This window comes from Rhinopithecus roxellana, chromosome 2 (assembly GCF_007565055.1).
Source record: "Rhinopithecus roxellana isolate Shanxi Qingling chromosome 2, ASM756505v1, whole genome shotgun sequence".
Taxonomy (NCBI): Eukaryota; Metazoa; Chordata; class Mammalia; order Primates; family Cercopithecidae; genus Rhinopithecus; species Rhinopithecus roxellana.
This window is the reverse complement of record NC_044550.1, coordinates 132045083-132070291: the sequence shown is the minus strand read 5'-3', so window position 1 is coordinate 132070291 and position 25209 is coordinate 132045083. Positions and strand designations below refer to the sequence as shown.

Sequence of the window (25209 nt, the reverse complement as noted above, 5' to 3'; positions counted from 1 at the left end):
TGATCCCCCAGCTCGGTGAGCTGGCCCCTGGGAGCATCAACACCTACCCGTGGTTGGGGCCTCTGTGCAGTGGTGGCTGGGCCTGCAGGGCTGAGGGAGGGGATGCTGCGGAGATGGAACTCACTTCCTCATCGCCAGGCTCTGCACAGGAACCCCACGCTTAGGGTTGTAACAGCAGGTGGGAAATTCCCTGAGCCTGGGGAGCCCTCCTTTTCTCAGGAGACTGTCTCTGAGCACCGGCTGTGTGCCAGGCCCATAGAAACCCTGGATGCCATTTCTAACAGGCCCGTTCCTAACCCAGGGGGAGGTGGGCTGGGAGGCAGGCAGGTGTCCCGGGCATCAGCCAGTGGATGCAGAAAGGCTGCTGGGACTCCTGCTCTGCTTACAGGGACACGAGACCTGGCTCCTGAGGGACAAAGAGGCAGAGATGGGAGGACGAGGACCCAGAGGTCAGGCGTTGGGAGCAAAAGAGCCCCTAAACCAGGAAGCTCGCATGCCCAGGGAGTGGACTCCAGCGCTTTGTTGAGACCCCTCCATGTGCTTCCAGAGATGGGATGGGAAGGCAGCCTGGCCTCGCAGGCACGGGCTTCCTGGTGCTGCCACAGACCCGGGGCCAGGTGGTGGGCACAGGCAGCCACAGGTGCCAGGACCGCAGTCCTGCAAAGCAAGGAGGAGAAAGCAAAGTCTGAGGCTGGGCGAGGGCAGCCGGAGTGTCTCGCACCGTCCCTGAAGGTGCCCAGAGCTCTCCAGGCGTGACCAGGGTCCCAGGACATGGGAACAGGGAGGGCGAAGGCCCCAGGCTGCACAAGGCATTTGATCAGTGAGGCCATGTTCCATGTCCACAGTTTCACGCACGCTTCCTCCTTTGGAAAGCAAGTCTTACGGGCTGCACCCTGCTCCCACTCCTGGGCGAGCAGTTTCCCTGAAGGGTCTCTTAGGCGCCTCTTGGCATCAGATGTCTCTTGATTCACCATTCCTGGCCCCCAGAGGTCCTGGTCCGTGCCCCTCAGAGGTGGTTGGGGGGTGGGAAGGATTTGGCCACAAACTGATCAATCAGGTTACAGTTGGAGCAGGTGTGCAGGTGGGAGGGGGTGTGCCGGGGCCACTTCACAGCCAGGAGCTGTCGCCTCTGCAAGCCTTGCTGGCCCGGGGCTGGTCTGGCTGAGGCCCTGCGGTCAGAGGTCCCCAGGGAGCCTTCCCTGACTGTGAGATTCCCTCCCCGGCCAGGGCTAGAGGACCCTCTCTATGCCTCATAGAACCTGCCTCATGGAACCATCGCTATTCTGCCTAAATTCTCAACTTAGCAGGTCTGGGTCGTCCTCCCTCTGTGTTCCCACTGGCCGGCTCAGAGCTGGCACAGCACAGGGGTGGGTGGTGGTGGTTGAAACCAAAGACTTTAGACGGTGGGCTCCTCCTGCCCCTGCTGTGCTGATGGAGCCCAAAGTGTGCAGTGAGCTGGGGCCTGGGTGGCCGGTTCTCAGGGTGACAGCCACAGCCATGGGGGCAGGGGTGATGGCTGGGCTTATAGGACACCCACTTGTCCCTGCCTGCAGCCGACTTGCCCCCCATGAGGTTTTCCTCGTTCTGTACTAAATGTTACAGGGGAGCTGCCTCTTGGGGAGCAGACTCTGTGAAGGGACCTGATGCCGCAGTGGTGGCCAGAGCCGAGAGCAATGCAGGGATGGAGGGAGGTGCTCACGGGTGGGGAAAAGGCAGCAGGGATGGCAGCTGCAGTGTGCGCTTCTGCTTTGGTCTGACGGGTGTGCGGGTGCAAGTGCGCACAGGCGGGAGAATTGCCTGACCCTTCAGAGCCTCAGTTTCCCCATCTGTGTACTGGGGAGGTAGGCCTTCCTTGGGGTTGCTGGGCCAAGGCATCTGGCAGTGGGAGGTGTGCCAGTTGACACCCACTGTCCTGGGAGTCCTGAGGTCAGTCTTGACCGCCTCTGGGTTTTCAGGCTCAGAGCCTTGGGGGAGGGCTGGGGGTGCTGGGGAAGGAAGCCGGGCTCTGTCTGTGTTTGATGTGTGGTGAGATTTTCCGTGCTGCTGTCTGATGCAGGCTCAGCTGCCCCTGTTTGGTGAAAATTGAGGTGGGGAAGAAATAAGCCCAGCACTCCTGCAGCTCCTGCTTCTGATTTCTCCACCCCTGCGAGACATTCTGAGCAAACACTGGGACAGATTTTCCTACGTGTGGACTCGACCCCCTGCTCCTGGCTTGAAGCCCCCAGGGGTGCCTCTCTGCCTTTCCTGGGTGCTGGATGTCCAGGGCCTCCTGCCTCCCCTTCACAGCCTCGTCCTGTGTCCCTGACTACAGACCCCACATACCCCCAATAGCTGCCCGGTTTGCCTCCCAGTTCCCTGCCACATTCCCTGCCCGGAGACCAGGGTGGAAGTGGGAGGTGGGGACAAGGACAGGAGGCTCTGGGGGTTGTCCTGGCCACTGGCAGGCCCCAGCCTGGTGGGCCCATCAGGGCTCTGAGGCCTGGACAGAGGCCCTGGCAAGCCCTGGGTGCCTTGTTCCCCAGCGTCCACCACAAAAGGGGTGACGGGACAGCAGGAGGCCAGACTTGTACTTTTGCCCCCAGACAGAGGTCAGAGGCGTAGCTGCCCCGGTTCTCCATGCTCTGCCTGCAGAGAGGATGTTTGCTGGCCACTGGGGGGGCTTCAAACCAAGAGCAAGGGGACGAGTCCACACGTAGCTGTCCCAGTGTTTGCTCACAATGTCTTGTGGGGCGGGGAGATGGGAGGCAGGAGCTGCAGGGGACGCTGGCTTATTTCTTCCCCACCTCACATTTCACCAAGGAGGGGCAGCGGAGCCTGCGTTAGATAGCAGCAGGGAAACCTTCTCACCACACATCAGGCATGGACGGAACCTCTTTTCCTTCCTCTGCATCCCCATATCTCCCCGAAGCTCTGGACTTGAAAACCGCCCTGGCCATGGCGTTCTGGAGGGGCAGGGTGGACGTTTCTCCAACCACAATCAGGGAACAGTGAGGCCCCCATGACCAAGCCCTCCCTGCAGAGACAGCAGGGTCCTGACTCTGTGCTTGCCATCCTCCCCGCTTGTCAGTCTCTCTGCCTGAGGCCGGAGCTGAGGAGGACATGGCTGACCCCATCCCTGTGGCCACAGCTGGGATTTGTCCCCTGCGTGCCTCAGCCCTGGCCCTGGCCGCCGTCCCCACGGGCCCTGCGCCTGCATGTGACGCCGTAAGGGGGACTCTGTGTCCTTCTGTGTCTTCTGGCAGGCGATGGAGCACTGTCCCGGGAGCGCGGTCTGTCAGGCATGACGGCCCAGCAAAGAGGCAGTGACCGGCTCCTGAGGAGGGGCCCAAGGCACCCAGGGGCTCTGCCTCAATGGGGAAGGGGACTCCAGGCAGAAAACCAGCGAGAGGAGGCCCCGTGGAGGAAGGGAGCACAGCACACCCGAGATGGGGCAGGAGGCACAGCAGCGGAGCGGGATCACGCCCACCACAATACCACACATGGTCACCTGCTGCGGTGAGGGGCCCGCTGGGTCTGAAAGGTGCAGGGCGCTCAGCAACGCTGGCGTTCTCTCCTCTGGACCCCGGCCTTGGACACAGCCTCTGTGCTGGTTCTGGTCGGGGCCGCCTCTCCTGACCACACCCACTCTGTCCACAGGGCCAGGCATGTGAGGTCTCCATGGGTCATGGAGAACCTCCCTGCTGTGATCACTGAGGAGCCGACCCCCATGGGGAGGGGTCCCGTGGGACCCTCAGGAGGGGGCAGCAGCCGGGACCCGTGTCCGGAAGGTGGCCACGAGGCCCTCTGTGAGCTGGGAGAAAGCGGGGGCCGGAGGAGGCCAAGGCGCCGGGGAGAGGCGGTGAGTCCATCCCACCCACTTTCTCCCACCCCACCTGCCCTGTCCATCCGTCCTTCACCGCCCTGTCCGCCTCCAGGCCTCCTGGGGTAAGGGCTGGGGCTGGGGCTGGGGTCTGCTCTCCATCGCTTCTCGTTTCCTTCCCCCACGTGTGTTACTGGAGCCCCTGTGCCCGCTGAGTCACTTGAGAGGCCAGAGCCCAGCTCGTGTTTTTCCAAGGACAGGTCAGTGATAACAAAACTGGCAAAGAACGAGACAGGGGCATTTGAACCCACACGTTCAGAGACCATTCCAGAAACAGTCCGATGGGTTTGGCCTTGGAACCCCTGAGAGTCCTCAGGATGAGGCATCCTCATGCCCCAGGAGGCACCCAAGGTGCAGAGAGGGAAGGGCCAGGCCAGGCCACCCTGCAGTCAGCAGTCAAGCCAGGACGCGTGCTCAGTCTCTGAATCCCTGGGAAACCTGAAGGGTGGCCTGGGTGATCTCCAGGATCCCATCTGACCCTCATCCTGAGACCCTGAAGGGGAGGAGGGGAGAGGCAGGGGACACCAAGACCTGCAAGCCTCTCCCGGGCCGGAGACAGCTGCGGCTGTGACCCCTCCCCGGGCCGCCTCCTCCCAGTGTCCAGCCTCAGCCTGGTCTCCTCTTAGCTGCCCACGTCCCTGTCTCAGGACTCCAGGGCTTGGCACATGGTAGGTGCTCCCTCACTGTTCAAGGGATTGATGAACGAAGGATGTGTTTGGACGTGGAAACCTCAGATGCTGTCGCCTGGCTCACAGCCGGGTGTGGGAGTGTTTTATACCTGCAATCCTGCCCTTCCGCATGAGGGCGGAGATGGGAAGGGGTCGATGGCCTCCTGCCCTGAATCACAAAGGGGAGTGGTCTGCAGGCACCAGCATGCCCGGCCAGGAAGGGCAGCTCAGAGGTTTGGGGCGGGGCCTGGGCCTGGGGAGCCCACCAGGCCACGGAATCACGTTCCCTCCAGGGCAGGCCTCACGGAAAGGAAGGGGCTGGGCCGTGCCCAGGGCCATGAGTGCACAGAGCAGGAGGGCCCTGGCCAGCCTCCCACAGAGCCGCCGGGCCCAGGGAGGAGCTGGGAGCCTCTGGGAACGGGAGTGGCGGGAGTTGGAAGCCTTTGCCCTGAGTGGCTGGCTGTTTCTTCCTCCAGAGGCTCAGCAAAGCACTGTGGCATCGCCTTTGCCTGGAGCGAATCTCTGTGGGCCCAGCGGAGGGGAGCTGAGGAAACTCTGCCTGCTTAGGCTGGATGGGCCGAGGGAAAGCTGGCTTGGGGTGGGGCTCCTCAGCTCCTTCACCTCCTCGTCTTCTCTGGGCAATTTCAGATAGACATCAAAGGTGGCAAGAAATAGTGCAGATAATTCCATTTGCCCACACCCACCAGATTCCTTAAATGTTCACATTTTATGACTTTTACTTTGTGTGTGTACTCGTGTGTGTGTGTGTCTGTGTGTGTGTGATTTTCTTCTGATTCTTTTGGGAGTAAATGGCAGACATGATGCCCCTTCATCCTAAAAGGTGTCCATATTTCCTAAAACCAGGACGTTCTCTTACATAACCGCATTGTAATTATTTCAATGTTCATTTCCTGGTTTTAATAACACCATCACCTCATCTATAGGGCTCATTCAGATCTTGCCATTTATCCCAATAATATCCTTTATAGCAAAAAAAAAAAAAATATGTATATATATTCCTGGGTCACACCTTGTATTCTGACGCGACCTCTCTGAGGTACCTTTTAATCTGGAGGCTGCTGTTTTGAAGATACAGTTTGGATCTTTGTAGATTGTCCCTCGATTTGAGTGCAGCTAATATTTCTTCACAATCACATTAGGGATTTGGGCAGGAATCCCGCAGAAGCAATGTTTCTTTAGTGCAGACAATGTCCATTAGTCTCTGGCTGGTGATGCTAATTTTGGTCCCTTGGGGAAGGGGCGGCTGCCAGTTCTCCCCACTGCACAGTTATTTTTCTCCCCTCCGCAGTTAGTAAGTAACTGGGGGGACGACACTCTGAAACTGCGTGAATATCCTGTTCCTTGTCAAACTCCTGAAGCTCTACTGTCTCATCATGGGCTGGCCTGGCTGAAATAGTCCTTGCGACAGAGGCTGCCAGGCGGTGACTGTCTAATGAGGCAAGCCTTCTTCATTCAGCAATCAGTTCTCAAGTGTAAGGAAGAGCTGTTCCGCTCCCCAGGTATCCACTGATTTAATTCAGCGTAGGCTCACACATCTTTAATCGAGTCTCCGGACTGTATATATCATTACCTATTTCATCATTCAGATCACCCTAGATTTGGGTTTTCCATATGTCTACATCACTCAGTAGGTGCATCCTCGCTTTCTGGGACATGAGATGTTCCGGGCTCATGCTGCACTTTCCCTGCCACAGCCCTGGGATCGGCTGGGTCTCCAGGGAGCCCTGGCTTCTGAACTGGAGGATGATGTTTAGAAGCTGTTGGGCCGGACACCTATCAACTTCAACAGGGACAGCACCTTGTTCGAGAGGCTGAAGAGGAGACCCAGAACCGGCGACCGTGACATAGGGTTGATTGAGAGGACTTCCATACAGGGTGGTTCAGCAGTGGCGGGCTGGACAGGCCCCCTGTAAAAAAACATGCAGTTGAAATAGCATTTTCCCTTAGCACACTCCCTCTACCATCCTCCACCTGGCAACCCTCATCCAACCCTTCCAAACAAAGGGGCAGGATCTGCATGGCCTGCATTCCCTGCGATGAGCCAGGGGCTCAGATCTTCTTCACACAGGGAGTGAGTCTCCAGGCTGGCTGCTGCTGGATTCTGTAGCACGAAAGTCTGAGCACACGTTCTTTTTTTTTTTTTTTTTTTTTTTTTTTTTTTTTTTTTCTGAGACGGAGTCTCGCTCTGTCGCCCAGGCTGGAGTGCAGTGGCCGGATCTCAGCTCACTGCAAGCTCCGCCTCCCGGGTTCACGCCATTCTCCTGCCTCAGCCTCCCGAGTAGCTGGGACTACAGGCGCCCGCCAGGTCGCCCGGCTAGTTTTTTGTATTTTTAGTAGAGACGGGGTTTCACCATGTTAGCCAGGATGGTCTTGATCTCCTGACCTCGTGATCCGCCCGTCTCGGCCTCCCAAAGTGCTGGGATTACAGGCTTGAGCCACCGCGCCCGGCCTGAGCACACGTTCTTTTTAGCCCACGGGGGCATCCACAGGGTGTGTTTCGGTTACAGCTGTCAGGTGCATCAACCAACGGAGCCGAGATCTGAGCAACACACGCTTCTTTCCATTTGAGACATTTTTGTTTTTGAGACAACGTCTCACTCTGTCGCTCAGGCTGGAGCGCAATGTTGTGATCTCAACTCACTAAAACCTCCGCCTCCCAGGTTCAAGCGATTCTCCTGCCTCAGCCTCCCGAGTAACTGGGACTACAGGCATGCGCCACCCTGCCTGGCTAATTTTTCTATTTTTAGTAGAGACGGGGTTTACCATGTTGGCCAGGCTGGTCTCGAACTCCTGACCTCGTGATCCACCTGCCTCAGCCTCCCAAAGTGCTGGGATTATAGGCGTGAGCCACTGCGCCCGGCCCGTTTGAGATATTTCTGAGTCCTCACTGCATGCCTAGCTCTGGGCTTGGGCTGGGGCTGCAGAGTAAGTGAGGCCTAAGAATGGGCTCTGGCCACACAGGGCAAGCGCACACCACTGCACGCGGTCAGCAAATGCTGGTGTGAAGTGAACACTATCACTTGGGCGATGCAAGGCCCAAAACCACTGTGGCTGAGCTGCGCCCAGGGCTCCGAGCGAGACGTCTAGGAGGCTGTGAAGACTGGCCACACGGAAGTTCACTACTCTCTGCTGCAGTGGCAGGTTTTCCTAATCAGATCCCCCTGGATCCTGAGGCCTGGATAGAGAAACTGCGCAGGACAAAGATGAAGTGCCCAGGCCAAGATGCAAACTCTGCAGGACCAATGGCCAGAGGGGTGACCCCCAGCAGGGAACCGAGCAGCCAGTAGGGGTCCGTGTCCCGGCTCCCACCTGCACAAGCTGTGAGGCTGAGCCCATCTGTGGGCGGCAAGATAAAGTCCCCCAAAAATGCCCATGTCCTTATGCCCAGGACCTATGCCTGCATTACCTCATCCAGCAAAAAGGACTTTGCAGATGTCATCAAAGGCAAGGATCTCGAGATGGAGAGAGGATCCCGGACGCTCCGATGGGCCCTCCATGGAATCACAGGGCCTTTGTAGGAGGAAGGCAGGAGGGAGAGGCAGAAAAGGAGATGCAGTGACAAAGTGGAAGTAGAAGTGGCGGCCACAAGCCGAGGGACATGTGCGGCCTCTTGAGGGCGAGGAGTGGATTCTCCCCAGAGCCCCTGGGAGGAACAGGGCCCTGTCTACACGCTCACTTTAGCTCTGTGAGGCCCATTGGAACTTTAGAGCAGCGGGGTCCTACGGGTTGTGTGGTCTTAATCTTCTGAGTGTGGGGTAGCTTGTCACAGCACACTAGGAAATGCAGGCAGCTTCCCTCCTTGCTGGGCTCTGGGGAGACTGGAGGAAGGCAGCTGTGGGAAACGCAGCTTGTGCAGGACAGAACTCACCTCTTTTCTTGCAGAAAGACCTGGAGTGTTTGGTGCCTTTAGGGGAGCCAGGCATTTGCTTGGTCTCCCCTAATCCTGGGAACCTGCTGTGTTGCAGACGAGGCTTCTGCCGCCCGTGTGGCTGGGCCGGCCGCTGGGACCCCTCCCTGGCAGATGGGGGCTTATCCCACAGGTAAACATCCTGTGCCCCACACAGGGCTTCAGGTTCAAATCTGGGCTGTGGCGCTCCCTGGGCATCCAAGAGTCTAACCCAGGGCTTCTCAACGTGTGGCCTCAGACTTCCTGCCTTAAAATCACTGTAGGAATAGAAAGAGGGGCTTGTTAAATGCGGACGCCCAGGTCCTGCACCCAGAAGGGGACATAGCCCCTGGGGGCTCTCTTAGGCTTCCCTGTATGCATCTGAACAAACAGGGGACACGGGTCCTGGGGGCTCCGTGGGTGACACCGTGGGGAAGGGCTTCACAGGTGCCATATGGTAAGAAGTCGGTGAAAGTACCTTCTGCGTTGTGGTGAGAGGCGTCCAGGCACAGGCTTCCCAGGGATGGGATCTCCGCAGGGCATGGGTGGAGGGAGGCAGCCCTGGGCTGGGGAGCAGAGCCCACAGAGGGTGCCCAGGAAGTTGTGGGCTGTGGAGGTGTTAAAAAGCCCCTTACCCTGGAGACCCCCCCGACCCCCAGCTGGGAAGGAATGGAGACCCCAGCATCCATGTTGGCTTTTCACCTTTGCTGTGATGCCCGACTGTCCTCTGACTTTCCTTTTGTGTGGTCAGCACTGCTGGTGGCCACTTGGGATGACCAGGATGTGTCAGGCAATAGGATAGGTTATTTAGAATTTGAAAATGCAGGCCGGGTGCGGTGGCTCACGCCTGTTATCCCAGCACTTTGGGAGGCTGAGGCAGGTGGATCACTTGAGGTCAGGAGTTCAAGATCAGTCTGGCCCATATGGAGAAACCCCATCTCTACTAAAAATACAAAAATTAGCTGGCACACGCCTGTAATGCCAGCTACTTGGAGGATGAGGCAGAAGAATCACTTGACCCTAGGAGGCAGAGGTTGCAGTGAGCCGAGATCGCGCCATTGCACTCCAACCTGGGCGACAGAGCGAGACTGTTCTGAAAAAAAAAACAAAAAAAAACACACAACAAAAAAGGGATAATGCAATGCCCACCCTCTTATGGGAGCAGGAACTTCAGGCCATCGCAGCTCAGGAACCACTGTGGAATGATGGGCTGGTGTCTCCTGTTGGGGGAGTGGATTCCAGATTGTGTCCAGATTGGCCCTTCCCCCATAGCGGGTGAGGGTGTTTGCTCAAGGGTCCCCTAGCAGAAAACTCAGGCAGGTGCTTCAAGGTTATTCAAAGGTGTGAGAATCCGTCTCTGCCTCTATCTCATTTCCGTCTGTCTCTCCAGCTTTCCCTCCCTCTCTCCCTCCCTCCCATTTTCTCCCCTCTCCCTCCCTCTCTCCCTCCTGGTTTCTCCCCCCTCCCTCCCCACCTCCTGGTTTCTCCCCCCCTCCCTCCCCACCTCCTGGTTTCTCCCCCCCTCCCCCCCCGCCTCCTGGTTTCTCCCCCCCTCCCTCCCCACCTCCTGGTTTCTCCCCCCCTCCCTCCCCACCTCCTGGTTTCTCCCCCCTCCCTCCCCACCTCCTGGTTTCTCCCCCCTCCCTCCCTCTCCCCCTCCCATTTTCTTCCCCCTCCTGGTTTCTCCCCTCTCCCTCCCTCTCCCCTCACCCGTTTTCTCCCTTCTCCCTCTTCCCCCCACTTTTCTCCCTTCTCCCTCCCTCTCTCCCTCTGGTTTCTCCTCAATCCCTCCCTCTCCCCCTCCCATTTTCTTCCTTCTCCCTCCCTCTCCCCACCCTCCCGTTTTCTCCCTTCTCCCTCTTCCCCCCACTTTTCTCCCTTCTCCCTCCCTCTCTCCCTCTGGTTTCTCCTCAATCCCTCCCTCTCCCCCTCCCATTTTCTCCCCCTCCCTCCCTTTCCCTCTCCTGGCTTCTCTCCTCTCCCTCCCTCTCCCCCTCCCAGTTTCTCCCCTCTCTGTCCCTCTCCACCCCCGCCCCCATTTTCTCCCTTCTCCTTCCCTCTCCCCATCCCAGTTTCTCCCCTCTCCCTGCTCTCCTTCTCCCGTTCTACTACTCATTCTCTTCCCACTCTCCCCCACTTCTCCCGTTGGCTCTGTAGAGGCCAAAGCCCCTGGAATGACACTGCCTAGAGATCTGGGGCAGAGTCTTGACCTGGAGGATCGGGAAGCCCTTTTTCTCTGTGTTTCCAGGCACTGGGAGGGATAGTGCACAGGGCAGACGGGGTCACAGCCCTGGGAGCCTGGATTCTAGTGGGAAATTGCCAACCTCAGACATTGAGGAGGGGGGTGGATCTCAGGAGCTCCGTGGCCCCCGTGGCGGGTGGCCCCTGAATGGGACCCAGCAGACAGAGCCCACGCCCACCCCTGTGGAAGGTTCCGCTGGACGGTGCCACAGGGACGGCCCAGAGCAGAGGTGATGGGTCGGACCGTGCCGTCATGGGGTCCCAATGGCTCTGCATAGATCACGGGACAGACGAGAGGGAGGGCCAGGTGTGGACAGCTGCCCAGGTCAGACCCGCCGAGGCTCGGAACCAGGATGGGGGCAGGGGTGGGGTGGGGGGTGGAGCCCACGAGGTTGCTGGTGGCCGATGTGGTGTGTGAGTGAGAGGTGTCATTGATCCGAGCAGGGGTGGGGCCCCTCTGCCCTCTGAGAGACAGGGAGGAAGTGGAAAGGAGCTGGCTTAGGGAGGCAGAACTGAGGTTTCCAAGGTGCTTATGGGGTGTTTGCTGGAGGTGGGTGCCCATGGTCCCAGACTCCCCACCTTACAGTCACCATGGGGGTGGAAGAGGGGCTTGCTAAATGCAACTGTCCAGGTCCTGTGCCCGCAGGTTCCGATGCAGCAACCCTCTAGGGGAAGGGCACTGAGGGGAAGGGTTGGAGGTCACGGTGACAGGGAGGAGAGACCATTTGTGTGCAGTGGTTGCTGTGTCAGCCTGGCCTGCATGAGTCCACTTGTCTCCGCCACTCCATAGGACAGGCACTCATCCCGAAGGAAACAGGCTGGGAGCTAAGCAGCGGTCCAAGGCCTTTTTAGGGGTGGGGCAAGGTTGAGATCTAAACCCAGGGCTTGGGCTCCCCAGGAGCCCATTGCCCAGGCCTTCGGGGTTGGGTGTGTGGTTGGAGGCTGGCAGGGGGAGTACAGTGTTCCACAGACCTCCCAGCCCAGGCTAGACCAGCTGCCCACTCTCCATCTGCCCCTCCAGACCTGACCCTGCAGCTGCTGGCTGTGCGGAGGAAGAGCGGGCTACAGGACCCTGGCCTACAGCAGACCCTCCGGGGCCAGCTCCGCCTGCTGGAGAATGACAGCCAGGAGATGGCCCGCATGCTCGGGGTGAGTAGCCTTCTGGGGCCTGGGCAGGGATGGGAGCTGGAGTCGGGGGCAGGGAGGGACTGAGGTGCAGTGTCTGAGACCGGGGACCAAGGATACAGGCCTCTGAGAGCAAGAGCCACTCAGGAGAGTGGTGGCCTCGGAGGGAGGGGAGGCTGTGATACCCAGGGGATGGCGAAGCATTGTTTCTCCCACTTGCTTCGTGGGGGGCACTGTGATCGTTCCCTCTGCTCTCCCACAGCCCCAGCACAGGGGACCTCGAGCTGTCACTTTCTCCACCTCTCCTCTACTCGCAAGGACTGTCAAAGTCTCTTTGATGGGGAGTTAAGGACGAGTGTGAAGTTAGTCTTATTATTTTTTTCCTGGCGACAAAGCCAGCATTCTGCAGGCCTCTGCACATACCAGCGTTCTGGGGAGGCTGGCACAGGGTGTGTCTGGGCCTGGCAGACCTCCCCATGGCTGAGGGCCAGGGGCTTGGGAGCTGGGCTGGGCATTACCACCACTGACTGGGGTTGAACCAGCCTGGCCTTGGCCGGTGCCTCTTAGCCTCTGTGAACCCTGCTTCCTCAGCCACATACTGGGGATGCTTAGAATTACGTCCCTAGGAGCTGACTCGAGGGTTATGTGATTAACTCACATCAAACACCTGCAGGGTGCTGGACACATAGTATCTGCTCAACACGTGGGGCTGTGGTACGTGATATCAGGCACAGGTACACTGAGTCAGTTGCTGGCTCTGGGTTTGAATCTCAGCTGAGCCACTTACAGAGGTCAGACCTTGGATAAGAAATGGGGCCTTCAGCGGGACATGGTGGCTCACACCTATAATCCTAGCACTTTGGGCGAACGAGGAAGGAAGATCACTTGAGCCCAGGAGTTCAAGACCAGCTTCAGCAACATAGGGAGACCTCGTCTCTACAAAACATAAAAAAGTTAGCCAGGTGTGATGGTGCACACCTGTGGGAGGGTAAAATGGGTGGATTACCTGAGCCCAGGAGGTTGAGGCTGCAATGAACCGTGATTGTGCCACTGCACTCCAGCCTGGGCGGCAGAGTGGGACCTCATCTCTGAAAAAAAAAAAAAAAAAAAAAAAAAAGAATAGAAAAGAAAGAAACAGGGCCTTATTTTTTGTCTCTCAAATGGAGATAGTACCCCACGACACATACTTCCCGAGTCAGAAGAGCTGTGTTAGCTGCTGTTATTTTTCATGTGCCTGTCAACACTGATGAATAGAAATCAGAGGAGAGGGGATGCTGGCTGGGGAGATGGAAATCGGAGCTGATGCTGCAGGTGGGGCTGGGAGCACAGCCGAACAGGAACCAGCTTAGGTGGGGAGAACAGGCGGTCACTGGTGTGTGGGGGATAAGGCAGGTGGAGTGCTGAGGGGGAGGCATAGAGGGTGAGGGGCCAGGGCATGGGGGCCACATGAGCTCTGGGAAGGGCAGGAGCTTCTCCCCACAGGCTCTGGGGAGCCATGGCTGGCTTGAGAGCAGGGGAGGAGCTGACTTGGAATGTGAAGGAATCTGCCCTGGGTGTGTCGTGCCTGGCTGGGGCCACATCTGCAAGATGTCTCTGTCATGTGGACCCTGTCCTCCTGACAGATGCCCCAGAGCTCCTGGGGCCCTCTCGAATTCCTGTTTCTTTCTCTGAAGGAATTATCAGCCAGGCTGCTGTCGATCCACAGTGACCAGGACCGGATCGTGGTGACGTTTAAGACTTTTGAAGAAATCTGGAAGTTTTCCACCTACCACGCTCTTGGTAAAGAGGTGACCCTCCCAGAATTGGTCATGGGGACGCCCGTTGGAAGGTGCTGGTTACACACTATGCACTTAGATTACAAATTGGTGCTTTATTTATTTATTGTTTTAGGATGAAGTCTCACTCTGTCACCCAGGCTGGAGTGCAATGGTGCAATCTTAGCTCACTGCAACCCCTGCCCCCCGGGTTCAAGTGATTCTCCTGCCTCAGCTTCCTGAGAAGCTGGGATTATAGGCACAAGCCACCATGCCCAGCTAAATTTTTGTATTTTTAGTAGAGATGGGATTTCACCATGTTGATCAAGTTGATCTCAAACTCCTGGCTTCAGGTGATCTGCCCGCCTTGCCCTCCCAAAGTGCTGGCATTACAGGCGTGAGCCACAAATCCGTGCTTTAGAACAGGCAGGTTCACAAAGGCCTCACCAGCGAGATAGCAACACTGGTATGCACACCTGGTGCTCAGGGAGAAGTGCCGGGTAGGCGGAGTCACGGATGGATGTGGGTCTTTGTTGAAGGAATGATTTAGGCTGCACTTCTAGTTGCCTTCACATGCTGCCTTCTGTAATTTCACTCAACCACAACTTGAGGGAAGCTGCCATCCAGTGGCCTCGGTGCTGACCAGGAAAGCTGTTATTTGAAAGCTGACCCACGTGAGCTCTTCCTGAAACATTCCCTGTTCCATTTGGAGGAATTCCAGGCTCTAACGGAGCCTCCCTGGGGATCTTGCTGTACCACCCTTGATTTCAGGGCCGAGTAAGTTAGGGAATAGGAATTGTAGCCACAATTCCCTGAGCACCGGTGAGCAGGGCTGACGCTCATCCCCCTTGGCCGGTTCTTGGAGGAAGTGGCTCATCCTTGGCTGCCCATCCACAGTGATGGCCATTGCGGGCGGGGCAGGGGGGCAGTCCATCCAGAGGGCAGCAGGCTTCCCGTCCCCCTCTTTCAGAGTCCACTCTACGCTGAGTGTGGAGGAAGGATTCTCACGTCACTTGCCTGTGCCTTAAGCATGCACCGAGCCTCCTAGTTCAGCTGTGGTGAACGAAGGCTCACTGTCCCAGACGGGAGTGGGGAGCTCGCAGCACCCCAAAGACAAGGCTTCACCTGATAGAAATGGAAACAGATATCAGCTCATAATGTGGGGTGGGGCTCGCTCATGTGCGTTTCAGACTCACCTTGCTGCTAGCCGCACCCCCCACGGCCTGCACGGCCCCCGACCACATGGTCTCTGTCTCACAGAGGTGAATACGGAGGTATGGGGAGGTCAGATAACTTGACCATGGTTGCTGCTGGTGGGTGGTGGAGCTGAGCTTGACCTCTTACAGCCCGGACGGTCAGGCTGTGTAGCCAGCACTGTGTGCACCTCAGGGCAAGTCTCCCTGGACCTGGTCAGTGCGGGGCTCAGCTAACCTGGGGCCACACAGGCTTCCCTGCCTCCCTGCCCCTCTTCTGGAGCCCTGAGGTGACTGGGCCTTGCCTCCACAGGCTTCACTCATCACTGCCTGGCAAACCTGCTTATGGACCAGGCCTTCTGGCTGCTCTCGCCCAGTGAGGAGGAGGAGACGGCCATCCAAGTCCATGTGGATGAGAACGCCTTGAGGCTGACCCACGAGAGCCTCCTCGTCCAAGAAGGTGAGTGTTGCATGGGTGATGGCCAAGGTCCAGCTGTGCGGGGCACACCCGGGCCGTGGGGTGACAGCATGGATCCCACTGTGCTGAGCATGCCGGGGGCTGTGGGCTGCGGAGCCTCTGGAGGCTGAGGGGTGTTTCAAGCAGGGAGGTGTGCTTGGTGTGGCACTGTCACTTAGTGGTAGAGACCCTGGCCAGCCCCCAGGGACACAGAGGTGCCTGGGAAACAGCGGAAGAGAGGTTCTGTCTAGTGCCAGCCCCCAGGGACACAGAGGTGCCTGGGAAACAGCGGAAGAGAGGTTCTGTCTAGTGCCAGCCCCCAGGGACACAGAGGTGCCTGGGAAACAGCGGAAGAGAGGTTCTGTCTAGTGCCAGCCCCCAGTTCGTGTCCCTGACATGGCTGCTGTGCTGGCCTCGTGGTTGGCCCCGAGTCTGAGGAGGGGACATGAGGCTGTCTTTCCTACCCAACCACAGCAGGAGAGGGCTGCCAGCGGTGGCTGGGCTCACTGGGGCAGTCCACACAGAAGGGCCCTGGGGGTCCCACGTTTGAGCCAGCCTCACACAGCACATGGAGGCTGAGCTGGGACCTCGCCCCGGGCCCACCTCCCTGTCTGGGCCCCTTTGGGTTTCTGTGCCTGCAGATATTGGGGGAGCCACTTCTGCGGATGCTGCCTTTGTGGTCTGTCCGGCAGGGGTGTGAGGGGCAGGCCACAGCTACGCCCAGTCCAGCCACCCTCAGTGACCGCCTCCATCCTTTTGAAGGGCCCTTCTTTGTCCTGTGTCCTGACCACCATGTGAGAGTGATGACCGGTCCCCGGGATGCAGGAAATGGCCCCCAGGCCCTCAGGCAGGCTTTGGGGGCTCCCCAGGGAGAGGAGGCCCCGGAAGCAGACTCTTCACCACCGAGCCCCAGCGTGTCCTCCGAGGAGGTGGCAGTGGCAGCCGCCCTGGAGCCTTTGATTCCGTTTCATCAGTAGGTACCGGCCTTTGCTGCTCTGAGAGCTGTTGGCCTCACCGAGACTCCCAGGCCCGGGTCATCTGGAGGTCAAGGGGATGGACAGGGAATGGTGGGAGCCCCGGACAGACCTGGCCATGGACTTGTTCTGCTGCTTCCCAGCTGTGTGGCCTTGGCAAGTTGGCCACCTGTCTGAGCCTCTGGCCTGCCAGCTGCTTGATAGGCCAATAACATCCACCTGGCAGGAATATCCTAGGGTTCGATGGCACAGGAGGTGTGGCATGAACTCTCACCAGGCTCATCCAAAAAGCTTTTGAGGAAGTTACATAAAACATGTGTACCCAGAGTGAGAAGGCACAGGGGACCTGAGGTAGAGCCAGGGGATGTGAGGACAGGTGACATGCAGACTCCTGTTCACTTGCTGAAGCAGGGATATTAACTTGGGTTGGAGCTTCCTGGTAGCCAAAGCAAAGAGAGAACCTCAGTCTCTTGATTTGCCGTATCTCAAATGACAGGCTGTGGCTTGGCTTCTCTCATTACTGAGACCCAGGAGGAGCTTCTCCTAAGAATCCTCCCTATGTCCTCTGGCCAGTGGCATCCCAACAGGGGACACTGAGTGTGTTCTGCCATCTGGGAAAGAGGGACTATCAGTCATCTAGTTCAGCTTCCTTTTTTTCTGGCTGAAGGAACTGAGGCCGAGAGAGGAGTGATCTGTCCAGGTTATATGGCAAAGTCACAGGAGTGCCAAGATTTGAATCCAGGCCTCCAGAGCCCCAGGCTGGGATCTCCCTCACCCCTCTCTGTGCGGAGCTTGGGGAGGCAGGTGCTTTGGGGGTCTGCAGGGTCCCAGGTTCACAGGGGTGGTGGTGTTTCCAGGATGAGGGCCCTAGGCTGAGGGACATGGGGCTCCCTGGGAGCAGTGCCAAACACACGGGGCCTGAAGGCCACACAACCGGGCAGGCGTGTGTGTGTGTGCACGTCTGTGTGTCGGGGGAGGCGAGGGACCTGCTTGGATTGCTGGGTCCCTGCACAGGATGTATCTGCCCCAAATCTGAAATCCCGCAGCAAAGACCTCCCTCTTCTGGCTCCAGGTGGGCTCTCAGGGTCCCCCAGGACCCCATCGATGACGCCATGGGTGGCCCTGGGACGCCCGACAGCCTGCTGATGGGTAAGTGTTTCCATGGGCCTCTCTTTCCCGGGGAAAGGTGTGTGCCAGGGAGCAGCACCAACATGTTGGAAGTTGTCCTGAACCCTCCCTGAGCCAGAGAGAGAGAGACAGAGAGAGAGAGAGAGAGCTATTAGGTAGTGCAAAAGCAAATGTGATTTTTGTTATTACTTTCAATGGCAAAAACCGCAATTACTTTTGTACCAACCGAGTCTTCTCCAGCTTGTGAGGTTATAAGTGATGCTCAGGAACTCCGGGGGCTGATGCAGCCTCACAGGATGCTCAGTGAAGCTGCACCAAGGCCCCTGGCCGCTGTCTCCGAAGAGCTCCCAAATGTCACTTCTCAGACAGTGCAACCCAACAGTCTCAGACGCTACCCTTCTGTCGCTGTGTGAAACGCCTGGAAGGCCCTGCGTCGAGGTGGGCTGGTACTGGCAGAATTTGCCCCATGCACTAACAAAGGACTGTGACTGTGTCTTCTCTGTGAAAAGCTGGCACTGCCAGCAGCCCTTCTGCTTGGATGCCAGATCCAGTGCTTTTTGCTCTGTGCCAAGCTGCCGGTGTCTGGATGGCCTGTGCACCTGTCAGGGGGACTAACGCCCCTTGCAGGAGCGGGGTGGGGAGTGGGTGGGGCTGGGGGTTGTGGCTGCAGAAGGAAAGGAGGAAAGAGCCTTGGTTTTGGAGGCTGATGGCCGAGGCTCATTTATCAACATCTCTGAGCCTCCATTTTCCTCATCTTCAATAGAGGGATAAAAACATCCCTCTGAGGACCACGTAGACGTTCCCTGTCTCATTGCGGAGGCCAAGCTTTACTACGAACCTCCTAGCAGCCAAAACATGAATTCCCCATGGTCCAGGGTGGCTGGCATCGGCCCTGTCTGCCCGCTCTGGCCCCTATTTGGTCTCCCTGGCACTCACCGTGTGGCTTTCTTCTGTAGCTGTGGGCCTGGCCTCGGCGTTGGCAGACTTCCAGGGCTCGGGGCCCGAAGAGATGACCTTCCAAGGTGGCGACCTCATCGAGATCCTTGGGGCGCGGGTGCCCGGCCTGCCCTGGTGCGTGGGCCGACACGCAGCCTCGGGCCAGGTGGGGTTTGTGCGGAGCGGCCTCATCAGCATGCAGGGCCCCGTGTCCGAGTGAGTGGCTGGAGCCCCGCCCCTTTCCTGAACCCACCCCCATCTCACCTAAGCGGACATTGTTGCGTCCACCTGGCTTCCCAGGTGACAAGCCTGGAAGTCACTGTGGATGACGCCTAGTCTCTTCCCTTGTCCTCAGGCTGCTGCCCCCTCGGCCCCAGGGTTCCCCGGTGTCCTTCCTCCGGGCTGCTGCAGGGAGAGCGTTCCCTCGAATGCCCACCTGCCCATGTGCATTATCTTCCCGTGGCTGCTGTGATAAGGCACTGCACACCAGGCGCTTAAAGCCACAGAAAGGTGCTCGTTCAGAGTTGTGGAGGCCGAAAGTCTAAAACCAAGGCCAGAAGGGCCACATTTTCTCTGGAGTCTCTAGGGGAGGGTCCTTCTTGCCTCTTCCAGCTCCTGGTGGCCGTGGGCGTTCCTTGGCTTGTGGCCACATCACTGCACTCTGCCACCATCTCCATGTGGCTGTCTTCCTCTGTGTATCTACTGTATTCTCTTCTTACAAGGGTGCCCGTCTCCTAGCACCCATCCAACTCCAGTCTGACCTCGTCTTAGCTGAACTAATTACACCTGCAGAGATCCTTTCTCCAGAAAAGCTTACCTTCTGGGGTTCCGAGAGACATGAATTGAGGGACACAATGTAATCCAGTACACATGTCGCCCTCCTCTGTAAAGCCCCAGGAAGCTTCTGGGCCCGGCCTTGCGGGCCCCCATGGCCAGGCTGACCCTCGCCATCAGCTCACCAAAGTGCAGCTGCGCAGAGTAACTCATGCCTTCTAACACGGCTCTGGGTGACACATGTGCCCTTCTGCCCGGGATGCCCCCTCTCCCTGACCCCGCTGTTCTCCTGGGGCCTCCCGTCAGCCCCCGTCGCTCCTCTGTGGGGGCACTCTTCTGGCCATACGCCTCTTCCTATGTGATTCCCACACCGCCCATGACCTGCCTGCACCCAGCCAGGGAATTCCAAGAGAAGAATTCCCTGGTCACTTCTGTGTCCTCCCTGCCCAGTGCGAGCAACAGCAGGGGGTCTTTGGAGAGGAGTCAGCTGTGCCCATCCTTTGATGGAATTCTATTTCCCTGGACTTGACCTTCTTCAGCCCTCGGTCAAGGAGCACAGAGAATGTGGGTGCATGGAGAGGCCACTTTCTGGGTCATATGACCCTGGTCCTGGCCCCACCAATGAGATGCTTGTCTTCAATGGTCCTTTTCCATGTTTGGGGCTGCGACAGACCAACACTTCTCAGACTGGGTCTCAGAGGCCATTTGTTATCATGCCTCATCAAGCCATGCATTTGTTCCCCTCATGGAAAGGGTCCGTCTGCTCTGGTACCTCTGGCACCTGTGCATCAGAAGCAGTTGGAAGCCGGCTAGGCCATGCTCTGATGGCAGGAGCTACACCAGCAGTTCCCAAAGCATGTTCTCACCCACTACTCCATCACAGACTTCATCATGCCCTAAGGAGTGGGGAAAAGCTTTGTTCACAGCCCTTGTGGGTGATCCCAGGGATTCCCAGCACAAACAAGGCATCTTTTTCCTGTTGAAATGCCTTTCCCACACTTACGTCACCTCCAGAATCCTCTTCTCACACAACCCTGTTTGCTTTTGGCTGAGCTGGTGTTCTACGGGACACTGTCTGGGCATCCTTGGTCTAGCTGATCCCTACCATTTCCAATGGAGACCACAACTTCTCAACAGGTCACTGGGGGCCGTGTGAAGTCAGCATGTGCTGAACTTAAAAAGGGTCAGAGAAGAGCCAGGGAATGAGCTAATTTGTTCCCTTCCTTTAACCCAGAAGGATGACAGGGCCAGGTGCCATTGGTCCTGTTCACAAATGGAGAAATTCTGACTTCTCTCATCCACTCAACAAATGTTTGCTGAATATCTTTCCTAATCCAGACCCTGGATTTTCATCTTTTATTTAATGAACAACCTGGTGGCTCTTCTTTTTTTTCTTTAACTTTATTTTTGACACAATTTGAGACTTAGAAGAAAGTTGCAAAAAGAGTACAACATTCCCATATGCCCTCACCCAGATTGCACAAATGTTAACATGTTATGATATTTGCTTTATTACTTTCTCTCTCACTTCTTTTTTTTTTTTTTTTTTTTTTTGAGACGGAGTCTCGCTCTGTCGCCCAGGCTGGAGTGCAGTGGCCGGATCTCAGCTCACTGCAAGCTCTGCCTCCCGGGTTCACGCCATTCTCCTGCCTCAGCCTCCCGAGTAGCTGGGACTACAGGCGCCCACCACCTCGCCCGGCTAGTTTTTTGTATTTTTTAGTAGAGACGGGGTTTCACCGTGTTAGCCAGGATGGTCTCGATCTCCTGACCTCGTGATCCGCCCGTCTCAGCCTCCCAAAGTGCTGGGATTACAGGCTTGAGCCACCGCGCCCGGCCTTTTCTTCTATTTTTTTCTAAACCCTTTGAGAGTAAGTTGTAAACATGATGTTCCTTTACCCCTAAATAATGCAGTATGTGGTTCCTAAAACCAGGACATCTGCTTATGTAACCACAGTACAACTGTTGAAATCAGGAAATTAACACTGATACAATGCCATTATCTACAGATCTTATTCAGATTTTCCAGTAGTCACAATGATGCCCTTTATAGACAATGAAAATTTCAGACCACATGTTCTATTCAGATGTTCTGTCTTGCCTTCTTAATATGAAACAGCTTTTCAGTCTTTCTTTGATGTTTTTAAAGAATATAGGCCCGTTATTTTGTAGAATGTGCTATAAGCTACTCTAAGTTTTTTTAAAATCTCAATAAGATGCTTTTCAAAGTTTCATATTATACTGGTAATTTAGTCCTATAAGCAAAAATTGCCTCCTTTCTCTTTCCCTCTTTCCCTCTCTCTCTGTTTCTTCCTGTAGTTCTTCTCCCTGACTTTATGAGAGTGCCCTGAGTTTATGTTGGGGAGCACTGAGGTTGTACAGAGTCAGCGGGAGTTTACAATGTGGAGAGATTGGATTGGTTCTGCCTGCAGCTGTCACAGGGGACTTCATAAGGGAGGGGACATTTGAGGTGGGGCTTTGAAGGCTATCTAGGAGCTCACTGTCCTAGGACACCATTACCTGTTTGCATCTGTTGTAGCCTTTCCTGCTTTTGGGTATCTGCCCCTGGCCAGACAAGGCACCCCTTGAGGGCAGGATCTGGTTTTTTTGTTTTTTTTTTTTCCAGACAGTGTCTTGCTCTGTTGCCCAGGCTGGAGTGCAGTGGTGTGATCTTGGCTCACTGCAACCTCTTCCTCCCATGTTCAAGTGATTCTCCTGCCACAACCTCCCGAACAGCTGGGATTACAGGCTCATGCCACCATGCCTGGCTAATTTTTATATTTTTGTAGAGACAGGGTTTCACCATGTTGGCTAGGCTGGTCTTGAACCCCTGACCTCAAATGATCCGCCTGCTTCAGCCTCCCAAAGTGCTGGGATTACAGGCGTGAGCCACCGCATCCAGACTCTTTGTTGTTGTTGTTTTTAAATCTCTGTCTCCACCCCTGGGCAGAGAGTAGTGCTCCGAGACTGTCAAATCAAGGAATGGAAATGTGTCTTAGTGTGAAATGCTGACTTCGCAAATATGTTATTTTAAATAAAGCACTTAATTTTTTCTAGGATGGAAAGTGCGATTTTTCTCAATGAGGAAGAAAAGTCATTCTTCAGCAAGGGCCGGTTTTCTGAGGAGGATGCCAGGCAGTTGCTGACGCGGATGTCAGGCACTGATGTCTGCAGCGTGTACAGCCTGGGTGCGTGTGGGCGATGCCTGTGGCAGGGCTGCTGCCCTCCCCTTTCCCTTCCGCAGCCCCCGCTGCCTTGTCCATCCGCAGATAGTGAGTGCCAGCCCCCGGGCGCTGAAAGGTGAACAGACAGAGGCTGCCACCGCCTCCAGGGCACACAGGGGCTGCAGACAAGCCAGGCAGGAGAGAGGATGGGTGAGGGGCTGGGGGCGTGGGAACGTGGCCCTGAGTCTCCCGTGGACACCAGGGAAGCCCTTCCTACCCTGACCCCACGCACCTGCCTGAGACGCTGGGCGAGGGAGAGGGTGTGGACCTGGTTCTAATTTGCCAGCCCTGAAGGCTCCTGTTTGGGGCCCAGCCCTTTGCCCACTGCACTTTGCCTGGGTGAGGGCGACTTTTCTCCTGGTCACAAGACAAAGAACCCAGGCTGTGGTGTGGCCTGGTCACCTGGCTGCCAGGGAATGTCATGGTGGGATCCCAGGGCTGCTGCCTTCTAAGGACAGAGATAGTCCCTCTGACCTCACTGCCCCTCTGTGTGCAAAAGGTTTCTCTGGGGGCTGCAGAGCAGTGCATGGATGAAGGTGGTATGTCATCCCCAACATAAAGAAACATGGCAGAGATCGTGCTGTTTGCTGGGTGTAGATAAACACAGATGTGCCTACACACCCACTTTTTTTTTTTGAGACAGAGTCCTGCTCTGTTGCCCAGGCTGGAGTGCAGTGGCATGATCTTGGCTCACTGCAACCTCTGCCTTCTGGGTTTAAGTGATTCTCATGTCTCAGCCTCCCAAGTAGCTGGAACTACAGGCACGCGCCACCACACCCTGGATTAGTTTTGTATTTTTTTGTAGAGATGGGGTTTCGCCATGTTGGCCAGGCTGGCATTACAGGGTGCAGGTGTTGTGGGGTGGGGACGTTACAGGGTGTAGGTGTTGTGGGGTGGGGTGTTACAAGGTGTAGGTGTTCTGGGGTGGGGGCATTGGAGGGTGTTCCCCAGAACTGCACGCCTGTTATCCCAGTTCACAGCACTTGACGCGGTCCACACCTTTTACAGCTATTTCTCATTGGATCTCCATGGAAACCCAGTAAGCAGTTAGTGTCAGCCACTTTGCTGGGGTGGAAACAGACCCAGGAGCTGCCTGCCCTGGGATGAAGAGGGTGGGGGTGCACAGTGGATCGGCATTCATCCCTGGGCTGTCGGACTCAGAGTTGCTGACTGTTCCATGCGCCCTACTCCCTGATGGAGCCGATAGAAGCCGAGAGCGTGCTCCCACTGATGATGGGAGGATGTCCCCAGAAGATGGGAGAGTGGAGTCCCCACAGGGCTTGGGTGGGGTGAAGGCCTGGAGATGCTGGAACACGGGAATTCTCCGGCCCGTTGGCTGTGCCTCTCCCTCAGGTGTCAGGAGTGCTCCTATGCTGGTGTGCACCTGTACCCCTGCAACCCTGCAATGCTCTCACCCTGCAACACCGACACCCAGCTTAACCTGACGTGGGACCAGAGGTGCTGGCTGGGGATGTTGATAGCTTCTCTTTTCTCCCTTGCCAGACTCAGTAGAGGAAGCTGAGACCAAGCAGCCGCAGGAACAAGGTGGGTTTTGCCGGTGGCTCAGGCTTCCTCTGGTTACGAGCTGGGCCTTGGGGTAACGCCGGGGGAGGTGACAGAGCTGAGTATGGTGGGCACTGGATGTGGCTGTCACCCCTCTGTGGTGTGGGCTGGGGGCTTGGGGGACGTCGCCTGAGGTGGACCTAAACCTCCCATCTACTCTGGCACTGGAGGCTGTGGGGTCCCACACTTCTTCCAATGAACATGCTGACCCCCGCCTGGTCCCTGACTGAGGTGGGGCATCCTTTCCACTGCTGGGGCCCACATGTAGCTGTGGGTTCCTTTCTCATGACCTGGAGAAGCTGCAGTTCGCCCTGTGCTCTGCCTCAGAGATGGGAGGCCACACAGCCCTCAGCGGTGGCAGAATTCAGAGTCTTAGGTTGCAGGGGCCTCAACTGAGGTCCCTGCAGGGTCTGCTCCTTCCTGAGGGGCTGATTCAGGGAGGCCCTCCCATCTCCGCTCTGGGGCTCTGTCTCTTCCCCTCACACAGGGTCCGCATGTGGACAGCCTGGTGATGTGGACGCCCCAAGGGCCCTTGGAAGTTCCCTGGGAATGAGATCCATCCCAGTACATTTGGGATGCAGGCACAAGGTCCCAGAGGAGGCCCGGGAAGCCAGTGGGGAAGGGAAGGCTGTTGTAGGTTTAGCCTCGGGGAGAGGGTGGTTATACCTTCTGCCAAAGTCCCTGGAGCAAAGACACGTGGCTCTTCAGCTGTCCTGGAGGCCAGGGTGGTGGCTGGGAGGGGCTGTGTGCCTCTGCCTGGTGGGGGAGATTTCTTAGCTAATCTAGTGTAGTCAAGTCAGACATTTGCCTCTAAATCATATTTATTTATTTATTTTAATTCCAAGGCTTTACAGAAGAATAAGGAGACAGTTTGTATTGAAAATAGTTTTTACATGTGAGCTTGAAACAGACAGTCTGTTTAAATCTAGGTTTTTTCCTTCCCAGTAATGCCTCCTTTCATCCCAGGTTTTCCAACAGGAAATGCGCTTGTTTGCTCACCTCTGGGAGGGGGCTTTGGCGAGGAATCCACTGAAGCCAGCAGATGCCAGCGGGCAGCTTGAGCAGCCTGGCCTTTGTTAACCCTTTAGGAACTGTGGGCTTCAGGTTTTCAGACCATCCAAGGTGAAGGTGGCCACAGGGGCCTGGAAGCTTTCCCATCCTTCCTGCAGGGATGGTCTGTTTCCCTGCACGGAGCTTGGTACCTGGGTACCACACCCCTGTCCTGTGCCATCAGTGGCTTTACCAATTTTGCATAGCAGCTTTTGAGCTGATCAATAGCTCTGATTGGCTGTTGAGGATTTCATGGATTCCTGTACCCCATCGGGGGGCCCGATATGCTGACAGAAGTTACATTTGTAGTTGTAGTGCTGCATATACGTGGGTCCAGTTAGAAGGCTTTGATTCTTTCT

General features: G+C 56.8%; 1 protein-coding gene across 1 annotated transcript in view; it reads left to right on the top strand.

Moving 5' to 3' along the window:
- SH3TC1 (SH3 domain and tetratricopeptide repeats 1) overlaps positions 1–25209 on the top strand; it is a 43884-nt gene that overhangs the window by 2520 nt on the left and 16155 nt on the right. The window contains 12 exon segments of the mRNA XM_030920280.1: positions 3637–3754; positions 3756–3803; positions 3805–3838; positions 8514–8588; positions 11697–11824; positions 13474–13579; positions 15061–15207; positions 15967–16177; positions 17251–17327; positions 18263–18458; positions 22071–22201; positions 23741–23782. Of these exon segments, the coding sequence (XP_030776140.1) occupies positions 3665–3754; positions 3756–3803; positions 3805–3838; positions 8514–8588; positions 11697–11824; positions 13474–13579; positions 15061–15207; positions 15967–16177; positions 17251–17327; positions 18263–18458; positions 22071–22201; positions 23741–23782 (1285 nt within the window). The 5' untranslated portion in view covers positions 3637–3664.